The sequence below is a fragment of the Ahaetulla prasina genome, chromosome 2 (assembly GCF_028640845.1).
Source record: "Ahaetulla prasina isolate Xishuangbanna chromosome 2, ASM2864084v1, whole genome shotgun sequence".
NCBI classification, from domain to species: domain Eukaryota; kingdom Metazoa; phylum Chordata; class Lepidosauria; order Squamata; family Colubridae; genus Ahaetulla; species Ahaetulla prasina.
The window spans coordinates 74,436,873-74,458,902 of NC_080540.1; the positions used below are offsets into that span (position 1 = coordinate 74,436,873).

Below are 22,030 nucleotides of genomic sequence, written 5' to 3' on the forward strand. Positions count from 1 at the left end.
CAAACACAACATCAAGACAGCATTCTGCACAAACCGAAAAATATCCACCATCCTAAAAAACCCCAAAGACAAAATTGAGTTAGAAAATCAAGAAGTATATGAAATCCCATGCACCTTCTGCAGCACCACATACATCAGACAAACCAACAGAAGAATAACTGCACGCATTGAAAAACATAAGAATTCAGTCAGAAAAGAGGAACCAACTTCTTCCCTGGTCCAACACCTTAAAGCCACAGGACATAAAATTGACTTTAAAAATACCAGAACTATCGCCAAAATTGAACACTTTAACAACAGAATAATCAGAGAAGCCATTGAGATAGAAAAACGCCCATACAGCATGAATAAACGAGATGATACCTCCCGCCTACCAGCCATTTGGAAACCCGCCCTTATCGACAAATGAGTCCCTAACATGAAGAATGACGCAAGACCCACACTCACGAGTGCCACACGGCATGTCACGACCACACATCCACGCGGAAAGCAAACTCCCAACAGCCAAGCTCCCAACCAATCAGTTCAAACCCCCACTAGCAGTTAAAAGGAAGAAACAGCTGCAATCACACATTGCTCCTAGAAGCACGAAGCTGTAAACACCAGACTGAAGATGATGAATGAGACTTCATCGAAACATTGCCAAGACACTTCCAATTTTACGCGGGAGAAAACCCGAATAACCAAAGACCTACATACAAACCTCAGAAAACAAATGTGTGTGTGTGTGTGTGTGTGTGTGTATGTTTTCTGAGGTTTTTGCGGGTGTTTGGGTCTTGCGTCACTCTTATCAACAAACAAGTCCCTAACATGAAGAATGACGCAAGACCCATTATATCTAGTTGTTAAAAATGTGAAATATACTTATGATTTAAAAATAAATTTTCTTCATCAGGAAATATTATTTCCTGTTTATTGGACCCTTCAAAGAATGTTTAAAAAGGAGTGAACATTAGATTTGGTACTATAGGATATCTCAATATTCTTTAACACATATAACTCAGTCTGTTTTATTAAAGCTTATTTTTGGCTAAAAATGGATATATATATATCCATTTGGCATTGAGTCATCCGGCCAAATAACCACGGAGACATCTTCGGACAGTGCTGGCTCTTCGGCTTTGAAACGCAGATGAGAACCGTGCCCTAGAGTCTGGAACGACTAGCACATATGTGCAAGGGAACCTTTACCTTTACCTTTTATATAAATACATAAATAAAGATCTCACTGTGATAATAAATTATAGTCATAAAACATGAAATTTCTCATTTCCTTGAAGAACTTTGGTTCTACCAATCCTGGGATGTGGTAAAGTGGATAATTCTACATAATTGGAAAAAATACTCTCTTGATTTTAATATGACTATGAGTTTATTATCTGTTTTTGAAAGTCTATATTCTAAAACTGAGAAAATTACACAATATTGTCTATATGATCTTAGTTTAATGACAATTGCGTTAATTGATCTTTTTTCTGTTAACTGTTCTCTTTTTTGACACTTTATTTTAAGCATTATATTCGCTGTATATAGACACTCTTTTTTTGTTGGTGGCAATACATTTTTTGAACTTTATTTAAAATAGATGTTAAAAACAAAAGCTACTCAAATTATTTAACTAGGCAATTTGGCCTCCTTTCATCTTCATTGTGTTTCTAAGTTATAAATCTTTTGAGACAGGGATTTACCTTTTCATCACTGTTTGCAGATAGTATAATTAGCAGTATTCATATAAAAGGTGTTCATTTAGATTGATATTAGAGACCAATAACTAAATTTTATGCAAAGATAACTCTACCACTGTTTTATTGAGTTGAAAATAATTATCAATCCTCTACAGATAGAATGAAATTAATCTGAACTACTTTTTAAAATATTTCATTGTAAAATATTTCCAATTAGGTGCGAGCAATGCAGCGCCCTCCACTTGGAGTGAAATTGGTGATAGAAGCTGTTTGTATTATGAAGGGAGTCAAGCCCAAAAAAATAGCAGGCGAGAAGCCAGGTACTAAGATAGATGACTACTGGGAACCTGGCAAAGGTCTACTTCAGGACCCGGGGAAGTTTCTTGAAAGTTTATTTAAATACGATAAGGTAAGTACTTGAAAGGTGTTTATTATTACTCACCCATAGACACATGCACATTTGTTTCCGGGGTCTTCTCTTACTTTTCAGGGACCAACAGTATATTTTCTGTCCCGCATGAAAGGTTGCTAAAATTGCTCCTAGGCTTTTAACAGCAGTCTGGATCTGCAAGAAACAGCAGGTGGGGTCTTTTATGGCAATTGGTAATAATACCTCTTGCTCCCTGTAGGTGGAGCTATGGTTATAAGCAGAAGAGTTGAGTTGTGTTAAAAAAAAACCCACAAATAGTTTGGTAACTTTAAGCTGTGGAATTTAAAATGGTCAATTTGTATGTACGTGTGTTACTTTTCTTTTCTTTTTTTTAACTCTGTGACTTTTACATAGGGATGGCTATTGTTATTTACCCCAAATAAAAATGCCAGCAAAATTTGTGGGAATCAAGAACTTGCACTGCTAAAATAAAAATAAAATGGAGAGAGGCAAGGGTTGCAAGCCCTTACTTTTCCCCCAATTTAGATTGGAATTCAAGTTGAAATGACTCTCTTCCAGGACACAAACTTCTAACTGATACTTTTGCAGAGATGCAGAAGTCTCACTGCATTATTTTCTCATGGTCATATGCTATCTTGAAATGACATATTCAACTCTAGAAATTAAATTATATTTTCTTGCTTATGCTTAACAAATGTAGTTTTGTAAGTATGGCTTATGGTTCAGTGTGTTTAAAACTACACAATTGGAATAGCCCGCAACCTAGAATCATGGGTGCTCCAGTGTTTCAGACTGTTGGACAACCAGGGCCACGGTGTGGCTCAGGCTGTAAGAAGCCTGTTATTAAAACACAGCTGCCTGCAATTACTGCAGGTTCTAGTCCCACCAGGTCCAAGGTTGACTCAGCCTTCCATCCTTTATAAGGTAGGTAAAATGAGGACCCAGATTGTTGGGGGGGCAATAAGTTGACTTTGTAAATATACAAATAGAATGAGACTATTGCCTTACATTCTGTAAGCCGCCCTGAGTCTTCGGAGAAGGGCGGGATATAAATAATAATAATAATAATTATTATTATTATTATTATTATTATTATTATTATTATTATTATTTGTTTGGGACAGTCTTAGGATTCCTGTTCTGGTTTAGAGAATTGGGCTAGTAGAAGACCTCCAAGATCCCTTCCCCATTACTGTGATTTTATTACATAATCCATGATTGTAACTTTGTGACTATGTGTTAGGAACGATTACCGTAGCTCAGCTTCAAGTGGAAAGGAATAATACAACAAACTGTAAGATTCCTTTGATATAGCTGACATATTTTTATCATAAAACCTTGCACTGTTTCTCCTGAGCATTCATATCTTCCTTCTACCAGCATTCATAAGCATTTTTTTAAAAAAAAATCATTTCAGGATAATATTGCAGATACCGTGATCAAGTCCATCCAACCATATATTGACAGTGAAGAATTTCAGCCGGCAGTTGTAGCTAAAGTCTCCAAAGCCTGCACGTCAATCTGCCAGTGGGTCAGGGCTATGCATAAGTACCACTTCGTGGCAAAAGCTGTGGAGCCAAAGCGCGTAAGAATTATTGCTGTGCTTTTTCAAAATTACGTACTAGATACCTCTGCCATCTTCTATGCTTTAGGATCTTCTTAAACAGTGTTTGAGAAGCAGGAGCAATTACTTGGTGTTCACAATTATTTCCATTGCCATAGCAAGCCCTGAGGGAAGCTGAAGAAGATCTGCAAGCCACACAGAAAGTCCTTGATGAAGCCAAGGAACACCTCCGAGAAGTGGAGGATGGCATTGCCCACCTTCAGGCTAAGTACAAAGGCACTTTAGCTACAAAAGAGGAACTAGAGATGAAGTGTGATCAGTGTGAACAGAGACTACACCGAGCTGACAAAGTAAGCATAAATCAAGTAGTAAGATAAGCTCAGCAACTTAAGTCAAATAAAATTTTGGCTTCCAGTTTATGTGCAAAGATGACTAATAGATTGCTTCAGTTACACTGTGGAAACCCAAGTTTGATTTTTACAGCTAAATTCAACTATGATTAATTTCACAAGCTGAGCTGATTTTTAAACAGGTCATCAATGCAGGACTGAAATGGTGGAGCTTTTGTTTGTTTTTTTAAAAAATGATCTTCAGACAAATGCAATGATAAATTTACTCATTTGGATTATTTGGGCACTGGGGTAATCCCTCTTATCACAAGCAACTACAAAAACAAGGGAGCAGACACCAGTAGACTGCATGTATATATGTAAATTTTTAAAAATAAATAAATAAATGGGAAAAGTTCTGAACCACTGGGGTTTATGATAGTTGGCATACTGGCAAGCTGCTTCCAAAGCATCACAATCCTGAATTGTGATTCAGTTGAGATGGCTTAGAATCCAGCCAGCATCTGCATAAGCCAGGGCAGCTTAATGGTGCAGTGTATTTTTTTTATTTATTTATTTATTTGATTTTTATACCGCCCTTCTCCCGAAGGACTCAGGGCGGTGTAGAAGGGCCCACTAATGAAGGACACTGGAATTAATACATTTTCTATCCCGTTTTTACTGTTTTAAATAACATGATTGTCTTCCTACAAATTCTCTTTCCTTGGAACCGTTACATTAGAAAAAATAATAAAATTATGTCTTTCCACCAAAATATACATTGGCCAGGAAAGGTTTTCTATTAACAATTTACAGTTATTTTATTAGTTTAATCATGTGTGGGATTCAAGCCTAATGTTTCATGTTAAATGTATTTTTTTGTTTTTTTTAAAAAAGTTCATGTGTTGCCTTCTTGCATTTCCTATTAGAGTTTTCTGCTAGGAGAAGTTCTGAGGAAGAAGCAAACTAATTCATTGTGTATCTGTTGTGTTTAGTTAATTAATGGTCTAGCTGATGAAAGAATACGTTGGCAGGAAACAGTCCAGAAACTAGATTATATGATCAACAACATTGCAGGCGATGTTCTAGTTTCCTCTGGCTTCATTGCATATCTAGGACCATTTACGGTGAGTAAGAAAAATGTATTTTTTTCCACAATATCTGAGCTTGATATTGAATAAAGGCTGCTCCTATAGCTGTATACCAGGACAATATATTTGTTGTCCAAACATTTCAAGAGAATTATATTGTAGACACTTGGACACAGATGAGATCTTTCTTACAGTCTCCCAGGAAGCAACCTTTCCAATCAAAATGGCCTCCTACTCTTCTACTGGCTACTACTCTTCTACAAAGCCTCATTGCTTTCAGCTCCCAATTCATGCTCTGGGAGGTCAGCTGAGATGATGGGGATCTCCCTCCTAATAAAAACAAAGGGAGTGAGCCAAACAGTGAAGATAGGTTTGGGTTTACCCTAGAGCAATGAAGAAAGCCTCTTTCAGAATGCAGGAATTTAAGCTGCTTACAGCAACCCCTGCCTGGTCTATAGTCCCATGGTGAGATAGGCGGCAAATAAATAAATAAATAATCAGCTCCACTAAAAGCAAAGTATTTCCTCCTTTCTTTTCTCCTTCAATTGCATCATTTTCAGAATTACACAAATATACAAAGTTGTTCTTTCTACCCAAGTATCTTTCATAGATTGATAACCTCCTTTCATTGTAAAAAGGGAATCCATGGTTTCCACTTGTCCACATCAGGCCTATATTGTTAGATCTAGACTTGCTGTTAAATTTATCTAAATTAGAATTAACTATGGTTAGCAGTACTAAGAGGGAGTGCACACACAGTTCAAACTGTGCTTTCTAATCATGCTTTGGAAATTGATGAGCTCTAAGTGCAGAGTTATATCTTATAAACAACTTTATATCTTATAAATTTATAAATTTATGTATAACAATCTTTCATTTCTGGACTGGCAAAATCTGTTTGCAACCTGCACAACCGCTGAAGACCACTATAGAGTTTTCCTACTTGAAATCAATAGAGTCATTAAACTATATGTACCACGAATGACCACCATGATCAGGAAAAGCAAACTACCCATATCAATAAAAAAGCTTCAATCAAAAAAAATCCCTCTGGAAAAGAAACAAAAAAGGCTATGTAGCAAATTTCAAAAACCGCTACAAAAATATATGCAACCAAATAAAAACTGAATGCACAAATTACTACACCAAGCAAGAAGAGGACCTTCTGCGCACAAATTCCAATCGTGCCTTTTATAATTTTGTTAACAATAAACTTAAAAACTCAAGATCCATCCCACCACTAAAAGATTCTAACAACAAAGAATACAATGACGAAACACTTAAAGCTAACCTCTTCAACATTTTCTTTGGCTCAGTTTTTGTTAACAGCAATAACACATATCCGACATTCCATAAACGCACCAGCAATGAATATGATGACTTAACTCATATAGATTTCACAGAAGATAACGTTGAAAAAGCTCTTCATAACTTGAAACCATCGCTATCTATTGGACCTGATGGACTATGTGCATACTTCTTAAAAAAACTTTCCACTAATATAGCAGAACCCCTAAGCATAATCTTTGATAAAGCTTTCAGTTCCCTTCCCAAACTTTGGTCACTAGCCACAGTCATCCTTATCTTCAAAAAAGGAGACCCCAGCTTAGTTGAAAATTACAGACCGATCTCTCTGTGCTGCGTCACCTGCAAAGTCATGGAATCAATCATCAACCAATCCATTACCTCACACTTAGAAACTAACAACCTACTCTCCAATAAACAATTTGGTTTCAGGAAAAAATTCTCATGCAACTTACAACTTCTCCACTGTAAAAACATATGGACTACAAATCTTGATCAAGGCAAAACAATAGATGCAATCTACATAGACTTCTGCAAAGCTTTTGACTCAGTAGTACACGATAAACTTCTCCTAAAACTAAAATCCTATGGCATTTCAGGACCCCTTCACAAATGGATATCTGCTTTTCTGTCTAACAGACAACAAGTGGTCAAAATTGGCAATGCTCTATCAAATCCTGTTCCTGTCAAGAGTGGCATTCCTCAAGGCAGCGTCCTTGGACCAACACCCTTCATACTATACATTAATGATCTTTGTGACCATATTGCAAGTAATTGTGTTCTCTTTGCTGATGATGTCAAACTATTTAACACCATAGACAATGCATCTATTATCCAAAAAGACCTTGACTTGGTCTAAAACTTGGCAACTCCAAATCTCAACCAGCAAATGCTCAGTCTTACATATAGGAAAAAAGAATCCAATCACTAAGTACATACTTGATGGACATTACCTTACAGATGACCCCCACCCCGTTAAAGACCTTGGAGTTTTCATGTCAAATGATCTAAGTGCCAAAGCCCACTGTAACTACACAGCAAAAAAGGCTCTAAGAGTTGTAAACCTAATCTTACATAGCTTCTTTTCCAAAAACACTACACTACTAACCAGAGCATATAAAACATTTGCTAGACCAATTCTAGAATACAGCTCGCCTGTTTGGAACCCTCACCACATCTCTGACATCAATACAATTGAACGAGTCCAAAATATTTTACAAGAAGAGTTCTCCATTCCTCTGAAAACAACAAAATACCTTATCCCACCAGACTTGAAATCCTAGGCTTAGAAAACTTGGAACTCCGTCGCCTTCAACAAGACCTAAGTTTAACTCATAGAATCATCTATTGTAATGTCCTTCCTGTTAAAGACTACTTCAGCTTTAATTGCAATAATACAAGAGCAACCAATAGATTCAAACTTAATGTTAACCGCTTTAATCTAGATTGCAGAAAATATGACTTCTGTAACAGAATCATCAGTGCTTGGAATACTTTACCTGACTCTGTGGTCTCTTCCCATAATCCTAAAAGCTTTAACCAAAAACTTTCTACTATTGACCTCACCCCATTCCTAAGAGGACCATAAGGGGCGTGCATAAGCGCACAAACATGCCTACCATTCCTGTCCTATTGTTTTTCTTTTCTTCTTCCTATATATAATCTTTTTATATGAAGTTGTGACAAAATAAATAAATAAGAGTTGAGCTTATGTTTACAATAAAATCTGAACCCAAAAGGGAGTATGTGAACGGAATCTTTGTATGAAACTTCCTAAAATAGTTATTCCCTACTGAAACTATTGCATGTTCTAAAACAGGTATGCATATTGATATCAAACCTCATCTTCAACATCAAGAGTTGACTATAAGTAGCTGGGGGAAAAAGTAATCAACCGTATTGAACCGTACATGAAAAGTAATTTCATGTTAATGGTTCAATGTTTTCCTTTGTAGGGTCAATATCGCATATCCCTTTGTGAGGAATGGCTAAGCCAACTGGAGTTATATAACGTTCCACATACCAAAGAACCAAATCTTATATCCACACTTGGAGACCCAGTGAAAATCCGATCATGGCAGGTAATCTTAATATGCATACCAGCTAGTTTTGACATATAGCTTTGAATTGCTATGCATTTTTTAAGGCATACGAATCCTAGAGAGTGATCATACAAAAGGAAAGGTTCAGGGAGATTTTAAGAAGTTTTTGGATTTTTATATATTTTGCATGATTGAAAATATTCAAGAAATTACACTGAGAAACTGTATTTGTGTTGATGCCCCCCCAGTTATTTGGGATTGTGATTTCCATACCTTCTAGAATTGATGCCTCCTTGAGCGGCTCTTTACTGTTATTTCAATATGCCAGCTGGGCATCAGTACATTGGGATAACATCAGATGAATCCTTATGTACAGAAAATCTCCAATATGGTCTGCTTGGATTTGCTCAAGAATAAAACAAAACAGGGAAATAAATTATATTTGGACCATCTTAAACCTAAATTATTCATTTTATTCAAAAGAGTTTAAGATTAGTTAAGTTGGCAGTCTTCCTATGGACCATTGCAGTATTTCTGGAAAATATGGATGCCTTTTCCTTTTATATACTGTATTCTAGTAGCTCTACTGGCTCCTGTCACTCATGTGGACCAGCCAGACAGTATCTTAACTGAACCTTAACTGAACATATTCAGTTGTTCAGTTTGAAACAACCTGTCCAACTCTATAAATAAAAGCTGTGCAGGGACATCTTTAGTTATTCTGTTGTCAGTAAAAACTTCACAGTGAATCAAAGGATAACATTACAGCATAGTATAAAATTCTACTCATATTTTTGATTTCTCCTCCATTAGCACTTAATTTACATAATGTGTGTACTTTACAAGATTTAGCTTATTTTGAGGCATAGCAAACGTGTTTTATGTTCTTCCTATGCAGATTGCAGGTTTACCTAATGATACTTTATCTGTGGAAAATGGTATGATTACACAGTTTTCTCAACGCTGGACTCTGTTTATAGATCCACAGGGACAAGCCAACAAATGGATAAAAAACTTGGTAAACCTTCCCTGTTGATGTTATTAAACACATTCATTTATACCAAAAGAGTTTTTCTAGCTGACATTAAAAGCTTCTTCCTATAAACACTTGTTATTTCTTCCTCTTAAAATGTTTAACTTGCACATGAAAAATCTAACACTCGAAAATTATATTCTGCTATAATTGATCTACTAATTATTTGTAGTATATTTTTATTTAATTTTTATCTTCATTTTTATAGTTTTCTTTTTGACTTCCCTACATGCAAAAACATGTTCTAGAATTGCTAAGGTACAAAATCAATTTCACCCATGTTCAAAGGTCATGGTGATGAGGAACAGTAATATACAGAGTGACTATAATTACTTTATTTGCTATAATTTATCAATTAGTTTACACCTCACTGAAATCAGTCTTCAGAACTTTGCAATAGCATGGTCCCTTATTTCATTAACTATACTTTTTGTTATGTTCCTTGCAGCATCAAAATTTACGTCAATACATTGATCCTTCTCTCCACCTACAAACCCATTTTGATCCATGTCTTGTCTTTGTTCCTTTCCACTTGCATATAAATCAATCATCTGATTCCACCTCTGCTGAGTTTCTTTGTACTCTGCTGTTTTTCAGGAAAAAGATAGTGGGCTAGATACATGCAAGCTCAGTGACCGGGATTTCCTACGCAGCTTGGAGAATGCTATTCGTTTTGGGAAGCCATTTCTCTTGGAGAACGTAGGGGAAGAACTAGATCCAGCTCTTGAACCTGTTCTGTTGAAACAGGTGACTGTGTGTGTGTGTGGGGGGTGTTATATAAGGTTATCAGGCATTGGCTGTTTCCTCAGCTGCCAGCATTTGACAAGCAGGTCTAAAGTAGTGATGAAATTAGTATAAAGCTACATACCAGTAAGGCCAGTTTGCTGGGAGTTTGTGTATGTGTGCCAACCAAGGCTAGAGTGTTGCCCATTGCAGCTGAGTTTTGTGCAGTAGAGAATTCCTTATTTTTTTCACTATGTGATATTTTCCTTCATAACAATCCTCTACCACTTGCCATTCCCCATCATTTATAACACGGAGGAAAGGAACATGCCAGCTAATTTATACTAATATTGTTATTGCAACGAGTAGCTTGCAATGAGATAATGTATTAATGGAGTAAAGTGTGAGGTTCATACCAAGATGCACAAATCATCAGTAATCTGCCTCTTATCAGAATAGCTGGGAACCAGGCATTCACCTTTGACCATGAATCTCCACCCCAATCATTCATCCCAAGTGATACTTTCCATGCAGTCCCCTCTAAATGAGTTGGACAGAACTCACTGTGAAAATTAAGATTTTTAATACCCTAATTTTTATTATGAAAAAATTAAAGATAAAAGTAAAAAAATATAGAAAATAAAATTAAGAAAAATATAAAACAATTAGCACAGATTAAACTTCTTTATAACAGTTAAAAACACATGTATCATCATTCCACCCCCATTAAGGGAGAAAATCATGATATTAAAATTAAATATTATTGCTCCTGCATCAGCTTCTCTTTTTTTCAAGTTTCCCTGAAATGTTTTCTTGTCTCCCTGTTTATATAGACTTATAAACAGCAGGGTAGCATAGTACTGAAGCTGGGAGACACAGTGATTCCATATCATGATGATTTCAACTTGTACATCACTACCAACCTTCCTAATCCCCATTACACTCCAGAGTTATCAACAAAGCTTACCCTGATTAACTTCACCCTATCTCCCAGGTAATGTCAAATTAATCTCTCCTATATTAAATATCGAATTAGACTGTTGTGGTCATTAATGGATAACTAAAATGTGCTTTTTTAATTTACATTTTATTCTTTGTCTGCTCTGCTTACTTGCTTGCTTACTTAATTACAGTGGCTTAGAGGACCAGTTGCTAGGTCAGGTGGTAGCTGAAGAACGGCCTGACTTAGAAGAAGCTAAGAATCAGCTGATTGTCAGCAATGCCAAGATGCAACAGGAACTGAAGGAAATTGAAGACCAAATTCTGTACCGTCTGAGCTCTTCTGAAGGGAACCCTGTGGATGACCTGGAGCTCATTAAAGTATTGGAGGCATCCAAATTAAAAGCAGGAGAAATTCAGGTGCTTATTATTCAGGCACTTTATGCTTCTGTCTCAATCACTTGTTTCTTTTGACTGAAGATAAATTTGCATTTTCTTTTGTCTTTCAATCTCCTACAGGCCAAAGTAAAGGCAGCTGAACAGACCGAGAAAGATATTGATATCACTCGGCTGGAATATGTCCCTGTGGCTGTCCGTACCCAGATCCTTTTCTTCTGTGTCTCAGACCTGTCCAACGTTGATCCCATGTACCAATATTCATTGGAGTGGTTCCTCAATATATTTTTAACAGGAATTTCGAACTCGGAGAGAGCAGGTATTTTAAATGATTTACTTGTATATAATATCTATCCTTTCCCATCCAGAACATCTTGCTATCTCACTGAAAATCAGCAAAGGGAATCACATTTTATATATACAGGACAGTGTAGGTCTTTGCATGGTGTGAATTACAATTTATGCAGTACATAAGAATATTCATATACAGTGCATTCAGAAGGTATTCAGAACACTTTGGTCAATTTTGTTGTGCTGCAGCCTGATTCTACAGTTGTTGAAATTCATTTTTTTCATTAATCTATACTCAGTACTACATAATGACAACATGAAAGCAACACTTTAGAAATGTCTGTAAATCTATTAAAAATAAAAAAACCTGAAATATCACATTGGCATAAGTATTCAAGCCCTTTGCAACAACATGTGAAATTTAGCTCTGGTGCCTATTTTTCTTGATCCTTGCTGACATGTTTCTGTACCTTGATTGGAGTTCACCTGTGGTGAATTAAATTGATTGGACATGATTTGGAAAGGCCTCTCTATGGAAGGTGTTGCAGCTGAAAATGCATACTGAAGCAGAGCAAAAGCCATGCAGACAAAGGAACTGCTTGCAGAGCTAGGAGACAGGATTATTGCAAAGCACAAATCTGAGGAAGCCTACAATAAAATTTTTGCTGCACTGAAGATTCCTAAATGCACAGTGCCCTCCATAATTCTCAAATGGAAGAAGTTTGGCACAAACTAGAACTCTTCCAAGAGCTGGTCGCCCAGTCAAACTGAGCAATCAGGGGAGAAGGGCCTTAGTAAGAGAGGTGACCAAGAACCCGACGGTCACTCTGACTGAGGTCCAGAGATCCTGTGTGGTGGTGAGACTGAGTTCCAGAAGATCTACCATCACTGCAGCCCTCCATTGATCTTTATGGCAGAGTGGCTAGACAAAATGTTCTCCTCAGTGCAAAACACATGAAAGCCCACTTGGAGTTTTCAAAAAAGCCCCTTGAAGGACTCTCAGAATGTGAGGAACAAGATTCTCTGATCTGATGATGCCAAGATTGAACTTAATTCGAAATGTTATGTCTGGAGGAAACCAGACACCACTCCTCACTTGCCCAATACCATCCCAACAGTGAAACTTGGTAGTGGCAGCATCCTGCTATGGGGAGCTGGGAGACTGGTCAGGGTTGAGGGAAAGCTGAATAGAGCAAAGTACAGGGATATCCACAATGAAAACCTGTTCCACAGACTTCAGGACTTCAGACTGGGATGAAGGTTCACTTTCCAACGTGACAACGAAGCACACAGCCAATGTCCTAGAGTGGCCCAGCTAGAGCCCTGACTTGAACCCTATTGAAAATCTCTGGATGGACCTGAAAATGGCTGTCCACTGATGGTTGCCATCCAGCCTGACTGAGCTTGAGAGGCTTTGCAAAGAAGAATGGCAGAAAATCCCCTAATCCAGGTGTGCAAAGCTTGTTGCATCATACACAAAAAGACTAGAGACTGTAATTGTTGTCAAAGATGCTTCAATAAAGTATTGAGTGAAGGGTCTGAATATATATGCCAACACGATATTTTGGTTTTTGTTTTTTTTAATAAATTTACAGACATTTCTAAAATTCTGTTTTCACTTTGTCATTACGAGGTACTGAAACTAATGAGAAAAAAATTAATTTCAACAACTGTAGAATAAGGCTGCAGCATAACAAAATTGACAAAAGTGAAGGCGTTCTGAATACTTTCTGAATGTGCTGTATGTCTATTCTGCCTTCACTGAAATATTACAAATATTAAGGTATCAGAAGCAATGATAGTGGTAGCATTCAGTCTGCAATGTACTACTGTGTTTTCCCGAAAATAAGACTCTGTCTTATATTTTTTTGAATAAGCACTTGGCCTTATTGCCATGCGCTCAAAAGCCCAATTGGGCTTATTATCAGGGGATGCCTTATTTTGGGGAAAACAGGGTATGTCGACAAGGGGGTTTGTGGTATATGTTCACGTGCTATTTTTTGTTCTCATTATTCTAAAAACTACCCCTATGATTAAAATTCCAGATGAATGGATTCTTTTAAAAGTTTGGCATTTTCGGCAGTATGAGCTTTTCTCACAAAGAGTTTTCACAAGGATGAGGCAAAATTTCAAAGAACATTGTTGCTTGCATGGACCTTTTTTGGATAATAATCTCTCTTAAGACTTTGCTTTTAAGTGCATCATTTTCTGCCTTCTTTTGTGAATTACTGCTTTCAGATACGCTGAAGAAGCGGATTGCAAATATCAATAAGTACCTCACCTTTAGCCTCTATAGCAATGTTTGTCGCAGCCTCTTTGAGAAACACAAGCTCATGTTTGCATTCCTGGTGTGCATCCGGATCATGATGAATGAAGGCAAAATAGACATGGTAAGAATAATGACATCTTCTGTTAAGGGCTTATATATGGCTTGAAAATGCATCTGAACAAAAGAACAGCAGTCTAAGATACTTAACATATGAAAAACATCAGTTGATATAAATAGTAAATCAGATTATAAACCGGACCCTTCTGGAAGAATATTAGTGAGAAAATAAGACAGATCTCCTTCACAAATGGCATTCTGAGCTTGAGCCCAGCTACCAAGAACTAAGTCTTTAACATAATTGCTGGCTAGACTAGAAGGAATGTGTATATGCATTAATAAGTGGTCAAGAAGTAATAGTTTCTACTAATCATGCAGAGTATAATGCGCTCTATAAAAAGTTTTGTAAACGTTTAGATTTATAGGATCAAGAAGAGAACATCTCCATATAATTTATACACAGAGGTGAATGCAAAGACCAAAAATGAGTATAATAAATAATTGTCACTCATGACAGACATTCACACATAGACAACACTCTATATCTTTTTCTAATTTCAACACACAGGAGGAATGGCGTTACCTTATTTCTGGTGGCACTATCAAGATCATACGAGATAATCCAGCCCCTGCCTGGCTATATGAAAGAGCATGGAATGATATCCTGGCGTTAACCAACTTGCACAATTTCTCCACATTTGCTGATGACTTTGTGGCAAACCTGTCTGGGTTTCGCACAATATTTGACAGTGCTGAACCTCACAGGTAATTTTACTTTCAATTTCCAGATTTGCTACATTTGCCAGTTACACTGTCCTTTAACAAAGGTACCATTTGAGTCAAGTATGAGTTCTTTTGACTTCAAAGACATGGTTATGGGTTTTTCTGACAACAGTATGAATGTGTTTTGTCTTCCAGAGTAGAATTTCAATTTTCCAATCTAATCTACAATGTGAGATTCTCTGATAGTCCCTTAATCAGGTCTGATCCTGCTAAACTTTCTGAGATCAGCCACAGTAAGCTAGCACATAGCTGCGTATGCAGTGGTTAGTCTTAATTAAAACCCATTTATGATAGCAATTACGCTCAGAGAAGTACTTGAGAAATGTCATCCAATTGTCAACCCTTGTCTTTAGTCTTAAGTCTAGACCTAATGTAACCCCTTCTATTTTTTGCAGGGAGCCTCTGCCAGGCATATGGGACAGCCAGCTGGATTCTTTTCAAAAGCTGTTAGTCCTGCGCTGTCTGCGTGGGGACAAAGTCACCAATGCGATGCAGGACTTTGTGGCTGCTAACTTGGGCCAGAGTTTTATTGAACCACAGGTAGCTAACAGTGCTTAATCACATACACAGAGGCTAAACAGTAGGGGTGACAGAAATTTTGGTTGACAAGACTTTGGCCTCCTCTTCTGGTCCTGTGTTTCTCTTTCCTTGCCCAGCCTTACTCCTCCCAATAGATGAAAACATAGGAAGAAGTTCTAGGCAATAACAGCAAACAAATCACTCTTTTTTTATATATATTTCAGACTGCAAACCTTTCGGTGGTCTTTAAAGAGTCTACTTCTATCACCCCGTTGATATTCGTCCTTTCTCCAGGCACAGACCCAGCTGCTGATCTTTATAAATTTGCTGAAGAAATGAAGTTTTCCAAGAAACTCTCAGCAATTTCTCTTGGACAGGGACAAGTAAGAGCTCACAAAGAAGCGCTTTACCCTTTCAAGCAAATGTACAGGTCCAGACCATGTTCTGTTCATCCCCTGAAAGGCTGTATAAAGTATACTCCTGCCACAATCGTGTTACTAACTGGCATATAAGCTACAGGCATGCTCAGAGGCACCAGTGATTCATTGGGTGTCAAAGAGACTCTGAGCCAAGTGATATTTGAACCCATTTCTTTCCACAGCATTCAAGAGCACTATGTACTGGTTTTTTACAGATAGTCCTTGACTAATGAACACAATTGAGCCCAACATTTTTGTTGTTAAGCAAGACAGTTGTTAACGTGAATTTTGTCCCATTTCACGAACTTTTTGACACAGTTGTTAAGTGAATCGTTGCAGGTGTTAAGTTAGTCACACAATTGTTGAATGAATTTGGCTTCCCCATTGACTTTGTTTGTCAGAAGGTTTCAAAAGAGGATCATATGACCCCGGGACACTGCAAACGTCATAAATATGAGTCAGTTCAACTGCCAAGCGTCTGAATTTTAATAACATGACCATGGGGATGCTGCACCAGTCATAAGTGTGACAAACAGTCACAAGGCACTTTTTTCAGTGCCACTGTAACCTAAATGAACTGTCCTAAGTAGAGGACCATCTGTACTTTTGCTGCAGTTCAGGCCAATTTCATACATTCTCCAAAAATAACTTACAATATTGATGTATAGCTAAACATTCTCTGATACCCACAGAGGTATTAATTTAGAATACAGAGGACAGTTTGTTATTATTTTGTAGCAATTAGGCATCAAAAATCTTTCCTATCTATTATAAAACACCACACTGACCACTGGAAGGTTTCAGTTCTATTTAGTCCTTGGACTGAAACTATTTTAGTTTTCTTTAGCCAACACTTCGTGCCTTTTTTTCCTTTCTACTTACTGTAGCCACACTAAATCTTGGAAAGCTAAGAAGCCCCTTTTGTTGAATTTTGTACTCCTAGTCATAGATTTGGAGAATAAGCTTCCTCCTCAAATTCCTCCACGTCATTGATTTTGTTTCTATCCTTTTTATTTTATATTAATTAAATCAGTAAAAAGCCAAAGGGAAAAAATAAACTATACTTAAAATTGTAAAGAAAGGTTTGGGGTGGGGGAGGAAAAGGGAAAAAAAGAAAAACCCCAAAAGAAAGTAACTGTGCAAACCACGGACTAGTTGGAACCATGTATTTATCCTTCCAAAGTTGAAGGAGTGAGTCACAGTGTGTAAGGCACAGGGAAGTCTTGTGCTTTGTTCAGATGTCAGTCTCTATGTCGTTATTTAGGGACCACGAGCAGAAGCCATGATGCGCAGTGCTATGGAGCGTGGGAAGTGGGTCTTCTTCCAAAATTGCCACTTGGCTCCAAGCTGGATGCCATCTTTGGAGAGACTCATTGAAGGCATTAACCCTGATAAGGTGAGATGCATATGGACTTAAACTGTCTCTCTTTAATAATTTAGGAGAGAAGCAACTTAGAACTAAGGAGAAATTTCCTGACAATTAGAACAATTAATGAGTGGAACAGCTTGCCTCTAGAAGTTGTAAATGTTCCAACACTGCAAGTGTTTAAGAAGATGTTGGATAACCATTTGTCTGAAGTGGTGTAAGGTTTCCTGCCTAAGCAGGGGTTGGACTAGAAGACCTCCAAGGTCCCTTCCAACTCTGTTATTCAATGAATTTAGCACTGAAAATAAGTTTCTCCTCATTTGGGAAGATTGTGCACTTCTAGGCAAAATTTATAACAGCTTTTTTGCAGGGATAAGAGAAGTTTCAAAACTTTGACAATTTAAACAGACATTATTATCAAGAAAGACACAGAAATTTCTATTCTATTATCTCTTGCATTTGCCTAGTGTAGAAAGACTGCTTATTGCTGACCTAGGCATAGAAACTCTGATTTTACATTTCTTGTGCCTAGAATGAAAGCTGTTTTCTTCCAAAGGTTGGACAGTATTAGTAAATATTCAATCACTTCAATCATTGGTTGCTAACTCAGTGTGTATTTTCAGTAAGAAAATGAAATCTATCCAGACCTATCCCTAGAAGGACAGGAAAACTATCTCAATCTATTTTTTTTTAAAGATCTTTCCATGCTTTCTAAAATGAGATAAATTATTTAGGATAAATATCTTATTTTATTCCCCCCCAAAGAGAAATGTTTCTGTATGTCTATTCAACAAGGACTTTTCTGATAAGAGAAAAACTGGATTCCAGTAGAAAAATTACTTTCTAAAAACTTGGCTTCAGATTATTGATGTCCTGCACTCAATTTTCTGGTTCAGGTACACCGAGATTTCCGACTTTGGCTGACCAGTTTGCCAAGTAACAAGTTTCCAGTGTCCATCCTCCAGAATGGATCCAAGATGACCATTGAGCCCCCTCGAGGAGTTAAAGCTAACCTGCTGAAGTCTTATAGTAGCCTGAGCAATGACTTCTTGAACTCCTGCATCAAGGTAAGGAATCCTACCCTTTCCTACCCCTAGACTCCTCCTCCCCCCCGCCACCCCCCCAAAAAAACCCTTAATGCTCTCTTCCTTTGACAACTTTGGTTTGCCCAGAACAGGTTCAGTCTTCTTTACATCTGCTATTGTGGAAGTAATACATAGGATACAGAGGAATTCTTGGTCCTGTTCTCATTCGAATCATTCATTATTATTTCCCTATTTCTCCTTTGTCAATAGTTTGTCCTCATTAAAGTATATTCCTTTGGTTGGAATGGAGTTAAGACAAAGACATTTACCCTTTCATTCTACAAAGTCTGAAATAGGAACTAAAAAACCCCAACATACATACTGATATGCATGAACTACATAACATTTTAGTTGTGGCCTTTTAGAATCACAAGAGATGTTGTGTTTTGCAGGTTACCGAATTCAAATCCTTGCTTCTTTCTCTTTGCCTGTTCCATGGCAATGCACTAGAAAGGAGAAAGTTTGGGCCACTGGGTTTCAATATTCCGTATGAGTTCACCGATGGAGATCTACGCATTTGCATCAGCCAGCTGAAAATGTTTCTGGATGAATATGAAGAAATCCCTTACAAGGTAGGCTCCCTAGGCTTGCAAAGGGTGAAATGAAGCATAAGCATGAGAATTTATGAAGCGAGAGGTTTGTCTTATTTCTGAATCCAGCTGGATCTTTTGCAGAAACGTAAGTTGTTTAGCTATATATTATTTTTTATTTATCTTACTTAAAATGTTTGGTTGTAGTACTTCAAACTAATAAAATCAAGAAATGATGCAATAAAATTGTATATGGAATGCAGGTGCTATTCCCTACCTAATGGAATAATGCTTTACTTTCTACCTCAAGAGATAGCAAAAATGATTAAATGGTGCCTCAGTGAATTTGTAAAAAATAAACAAATAAATAAAATAGTGCAATAAAATGGATAGCTTGGGGAAATTAAGAAAAGTAGTATTTTTAAAAAAACTTCTGCAAATGTTGCAACCATTGTACTAGGAAAGTACCACAGATAGCCTTAGCAGAGATTAAAGAACCAGACCTTAGAAAATGCAAAAACTCTTAATTTAGAGTTGGTTGCTTTGAAATGGCTATAATTATAATTCTGAATGCAGAATTATAATGTGCAATTACCTAATGTGCAGTTTTCAGGTAGGCAATATAGCAATAAACAATGATTAATAAGCAAAATTATATAAAGTCAGGCTAATAGCTACTAAAACCATTTCTGAAAAAGAACAAAAGAATCTTTGCTTAATAACATGATGGGGGTACACTAGTGTTTGAGATATTTGGTTGCGATTTGAGCAAATCAACCAGGCGGTGCAAAAGACCTCTGGGTTTTCAACTGGAATTCAGCTTTATGGGAATCTGGCTGGCATTTTTCCTTTTTGGAAAAGGTCCGAGGTATATGAAATAAGCAGAGTAAGTTGACCTGCACATATGTGTATCATGATGCTTTAACTTTGCAAATAGCATAACTTTTTTTCAAAATGTAGAGATTCATCTGTTAAGACTTGCCTATAAAAAAAAAGGGTCGGCTGATTTGCTGTATATTTAATTTTATTGCTAACTGATGTGGCTTTTGTTTGACAATATTAGCTGTAAATACAATCAATGCTTTCTGCGCTCCGATGCTTTGCAGGTTTTGAAGTACACTGCTGGTGAAATTAATTATGGAGGCAGAGTGACTGATGATTGGGACAGACGCTGCATTATGAACATTCTGGAAGATTTCTATAATCCAAGTGTTCTAAATTCAGAGTTTTCTTATTCTGAATCTGGTATCTACAAGCAGATAAATACCTCTTATGACCTCAATGTAAGTTAAAGAAAAAAAATAGACAAACTGACTTCGTCTAAGCCCAAATGAGTAAAAAGGGTCAGATCCCAATAATACTTGGACAGAAAACTACTGAGAATTCCCTTCCATGTGGTTGCCAAGGGAATGTATATGGATGTTTGTAAAAATCCTAGGAGTCCAGTTGAATTGGAGCAAAGCTTTTTTTTTTTACTATGCAGAAAACTATGTTATTCTTCTTTTAAGTCTACATAGTTTGAATTATTGGCTCCAAAAGATTTTTGTCTGTCAATTGGTTAAATTCCCACTGTGGTATTTGGAAGCTTCTTCCAATGTATAAATTTTAATTAAAACTAGGGTGACCAACCTAACCATGTGTCTTCATGTCATATTCAAGTGTGTATCATGGTTCATTAGCTGTGCCTAAAACACAAACTATCACATTTACTGAGCAGCTTATTTCATTTCTGCCTTGTCTATTAAAAAATATTCATCCTTGTCCTTCCATCTTGATTTGTCGTCACACCACCACCCGTCCCCAAGGGATACATCCAGTACATCAAGACCCTTCCCCTTAATGATATGCCTGAAATCTTTGGATTGCATGACAATGCCAACATCACCTTTGCTCAGAATGAGACTTACGCACTGCTTGCTGCAATTATCCAGCTTCAGCCAAAGACTTCAGCTGCAGGAGGACAAAGCAGGGAGGAGGTTTGTAAACTTGTTTCTTACCACTCTTAAGGCTGGGAAGAAAGGGCTGACAAGTAGGCCATACATGCGTAGTAATGTCAGAAGCCAGAGTTTAGCAAAATGTTGCTTCCAGTGACAGATATCTGAGGTGTATGACAGACACAGATGTTGGACATGACTGAAGAATTATGCAATGAAATTATTCAACATGAGTTGCATAATTTTTCAGTGTTCAATATTTACTGTTTCTTTGAAATGCAGTCCATGGTCTATTGGGTTTTCATCACAAAGTGCTGGTCATAGGATCCCTATACAACAGGGGTGTCAAACTGAATTTCTTTGAGGGCCGGATCAGCATTGCAGTTCTCCATGGGCCAGCAGGGGGGAGAGGGGAGACAGGACGGATGCCTCCTGCAACACCCTGCCAGCCAAAACAGGGCATGAGGTGGGCACTCTGCCCCTTCTGCCCCATTTTTGGCCTAAACGGCCTCCTGCAGCACTATACCAGCCAAAACAAGGGGTGGGGGGGCCGCGTCCTGCCCCACATGCCTCATTTTCACCCTCCATGGCCTCTTGCAGCACTCTGCCGGCCAAAAACAGGCCCCACAAGGGGGGGCGCACATGGCCCATCTTAGCAGAGGCACTGCAGGCTGGTCCTTTGATATTCCCAGGCAGGCCCCATGGGCCGGATTTAAGTACCCCTGCTATAGAAGAACCTATGCAAATTCTAGATTAAAAATTTAAGAAGCTATACAAATATTAGGTTCAAATTTTAGAAATCAATTCATTGTTACTGAAGGAGGAAACAGAGGGATAGGTTAAAGGTAAAGGTAAAGGTTCCCCTCGCACATATGTGCTAGTCGTTCCTGACTCTAGGGGGCAGTACTCATCTCCATTTCAAAGCCGAAGAGCCAGCGCTGTCCAAAGACGTCTTCATGGTCATGTGGCCAGCATGACTCAACTCCAAAGGCGCACAGAACGCTGTTACCTTCCCACCAAAGGTGGTCCCTATTTTTCTACTTGCATTTTTTACGTGCTTTCAAACTGCTAGGTTGGCAGAAGCTGGGACAAGTAACAGGAGCTCACCCTGTTATGCAGCACTAGGGATTCGAACCGCTGAACTGCCGACCTTTCGATCGACAAGTTAGATCGAGCCACTTAGGGACAGGTTACATGACCCTAAAGCCCAGTTGCAATTCTGAATGTAATCTAGATAATCTCATTTCCTTTTGAGGAAAACTGTTCCTGTCATCCTGAC

At 37.7% G+C, this 22,030-nt stretch overlaps 2 protein-coding genes across 5 annotated transcripts in view; one reads left to right on the forward strand and one right to left on the reverse strand.

Annotated features, from left to right (window-relative positions):
• Positions 1 to 22,030, forward strand: part of DNAH1 (dynein axonemal heavy chain 1) — a 215,173-nt gene that overhangs the window by 185,447 nt on the left and 7,696 nt on the right. Inside the window, exons 56-74 of the mRNA XM_058167174.1 lie at positions 1,903 to 2,094; positions 3,494 to 3,661; positions 3,799 to 3,990; positions 4,965 to 5,096; positions 8,321 to 8,446; positions 9,306 to 9,425; positions 10,038 to 10,187; positions 10,997 to 11,157; positions 11,297 to 11,522; positions 11,622 to 11,817; positions 14,028 to 14,179; positions 14,684 to 14,880; positions 15,294 to 15,438; positions 15,642 to 15,800; positions 17,101 to 17,232; positions 18,099 to 18,269; positions 18,680 to 18,859; positions 19,924 to 20,100; positions 20,623 to 20,793. Coding sequence (XP_058023157.1) covers positions 1,903 to 2,094; positions 3,494 to 3,661; positions 3,799 to 3,990; positions 4,965 to 5,096; positions 8,321 to 8,446; positions 9,306 to 9,425; positions 10,038 to 10,187; positions 10,997 to 11,157; positions 11,297 to 11,522; positions 11,622 to 11,817; positions 14,028 to 14,179; positions 14,684 to 14,880; positions 15,294 to 15,438; positions 15,642 to 15,800; positions 17,101 to 17,232; positions 18,099 to 18,269; positions 18,680 to 18,859; positions 19,924 to 20,100; positions 20,623 to 20,793 — 3,147 coding nt within the window. The remainder of the gene's footprint in view (positions 1 to 1,902; positions 2,095 to 3,493; positions 3,662 to 3,798; positions 3,991 to 4,964; positions 5,097 to 8,320; positions 8,447 to 9,305; positions 9,426 to 10,037; positions 10,188 to 10,996; positions 11,158 to 11,296; positions 11,523 to 11,621; positions 11,818 to 14,027; positions 14,180 to 14,683; positions 14,881 to 15,293; positions 15,439 to 15,641; positions 15,801 to 17,100; positions 17,233 to 18,098; positions 18,270 to 18,679; positions 18,860 to 19,923; positions 20,101 to 20,622; positions 20,794 to 22,030) is intronic.
• Positions 1 to 22,030, reverse strand: part of LOC131190140 (HAUS augmin-like complex subunit 3) — a 39,354-nt gene that overhangs the window by 9,558 nt on the left and 7,766 nt on the right. Inside the window, exons 3-4 of one of the 4 annotated variants that reach the window (XM_058167169.1) lie at positions 14,071 to 14,134; positions 8,681 to 8,813 (exon numbers count right to left, since the gene is read on the reverse strand). The exons of 1 other annotated variant lie outside the window; for it this stretch is intronic. Coding sequence is in view for 1 of the 3 variants with exons in the window: in XM_058167172.1 (XP_058023155.1) it covers positions 2,128 to 2,250; positions 3,511 to 3,525 (138 nt within the window). In the remaining 2 variants the exon portion in view is untranslated. Of the gene's footprint in view, positions 1 to 2,127; positions 2,251 to 3,510; positions 3,643 to 8,680; positions 8,814 to 14,070; positions 14,135 to 22,030 lie in introns of those variants that run through there. 2 more of the 4 variants (XM_058167172.1, XM_058167170.1) reach the window with 2 other exon arrangements.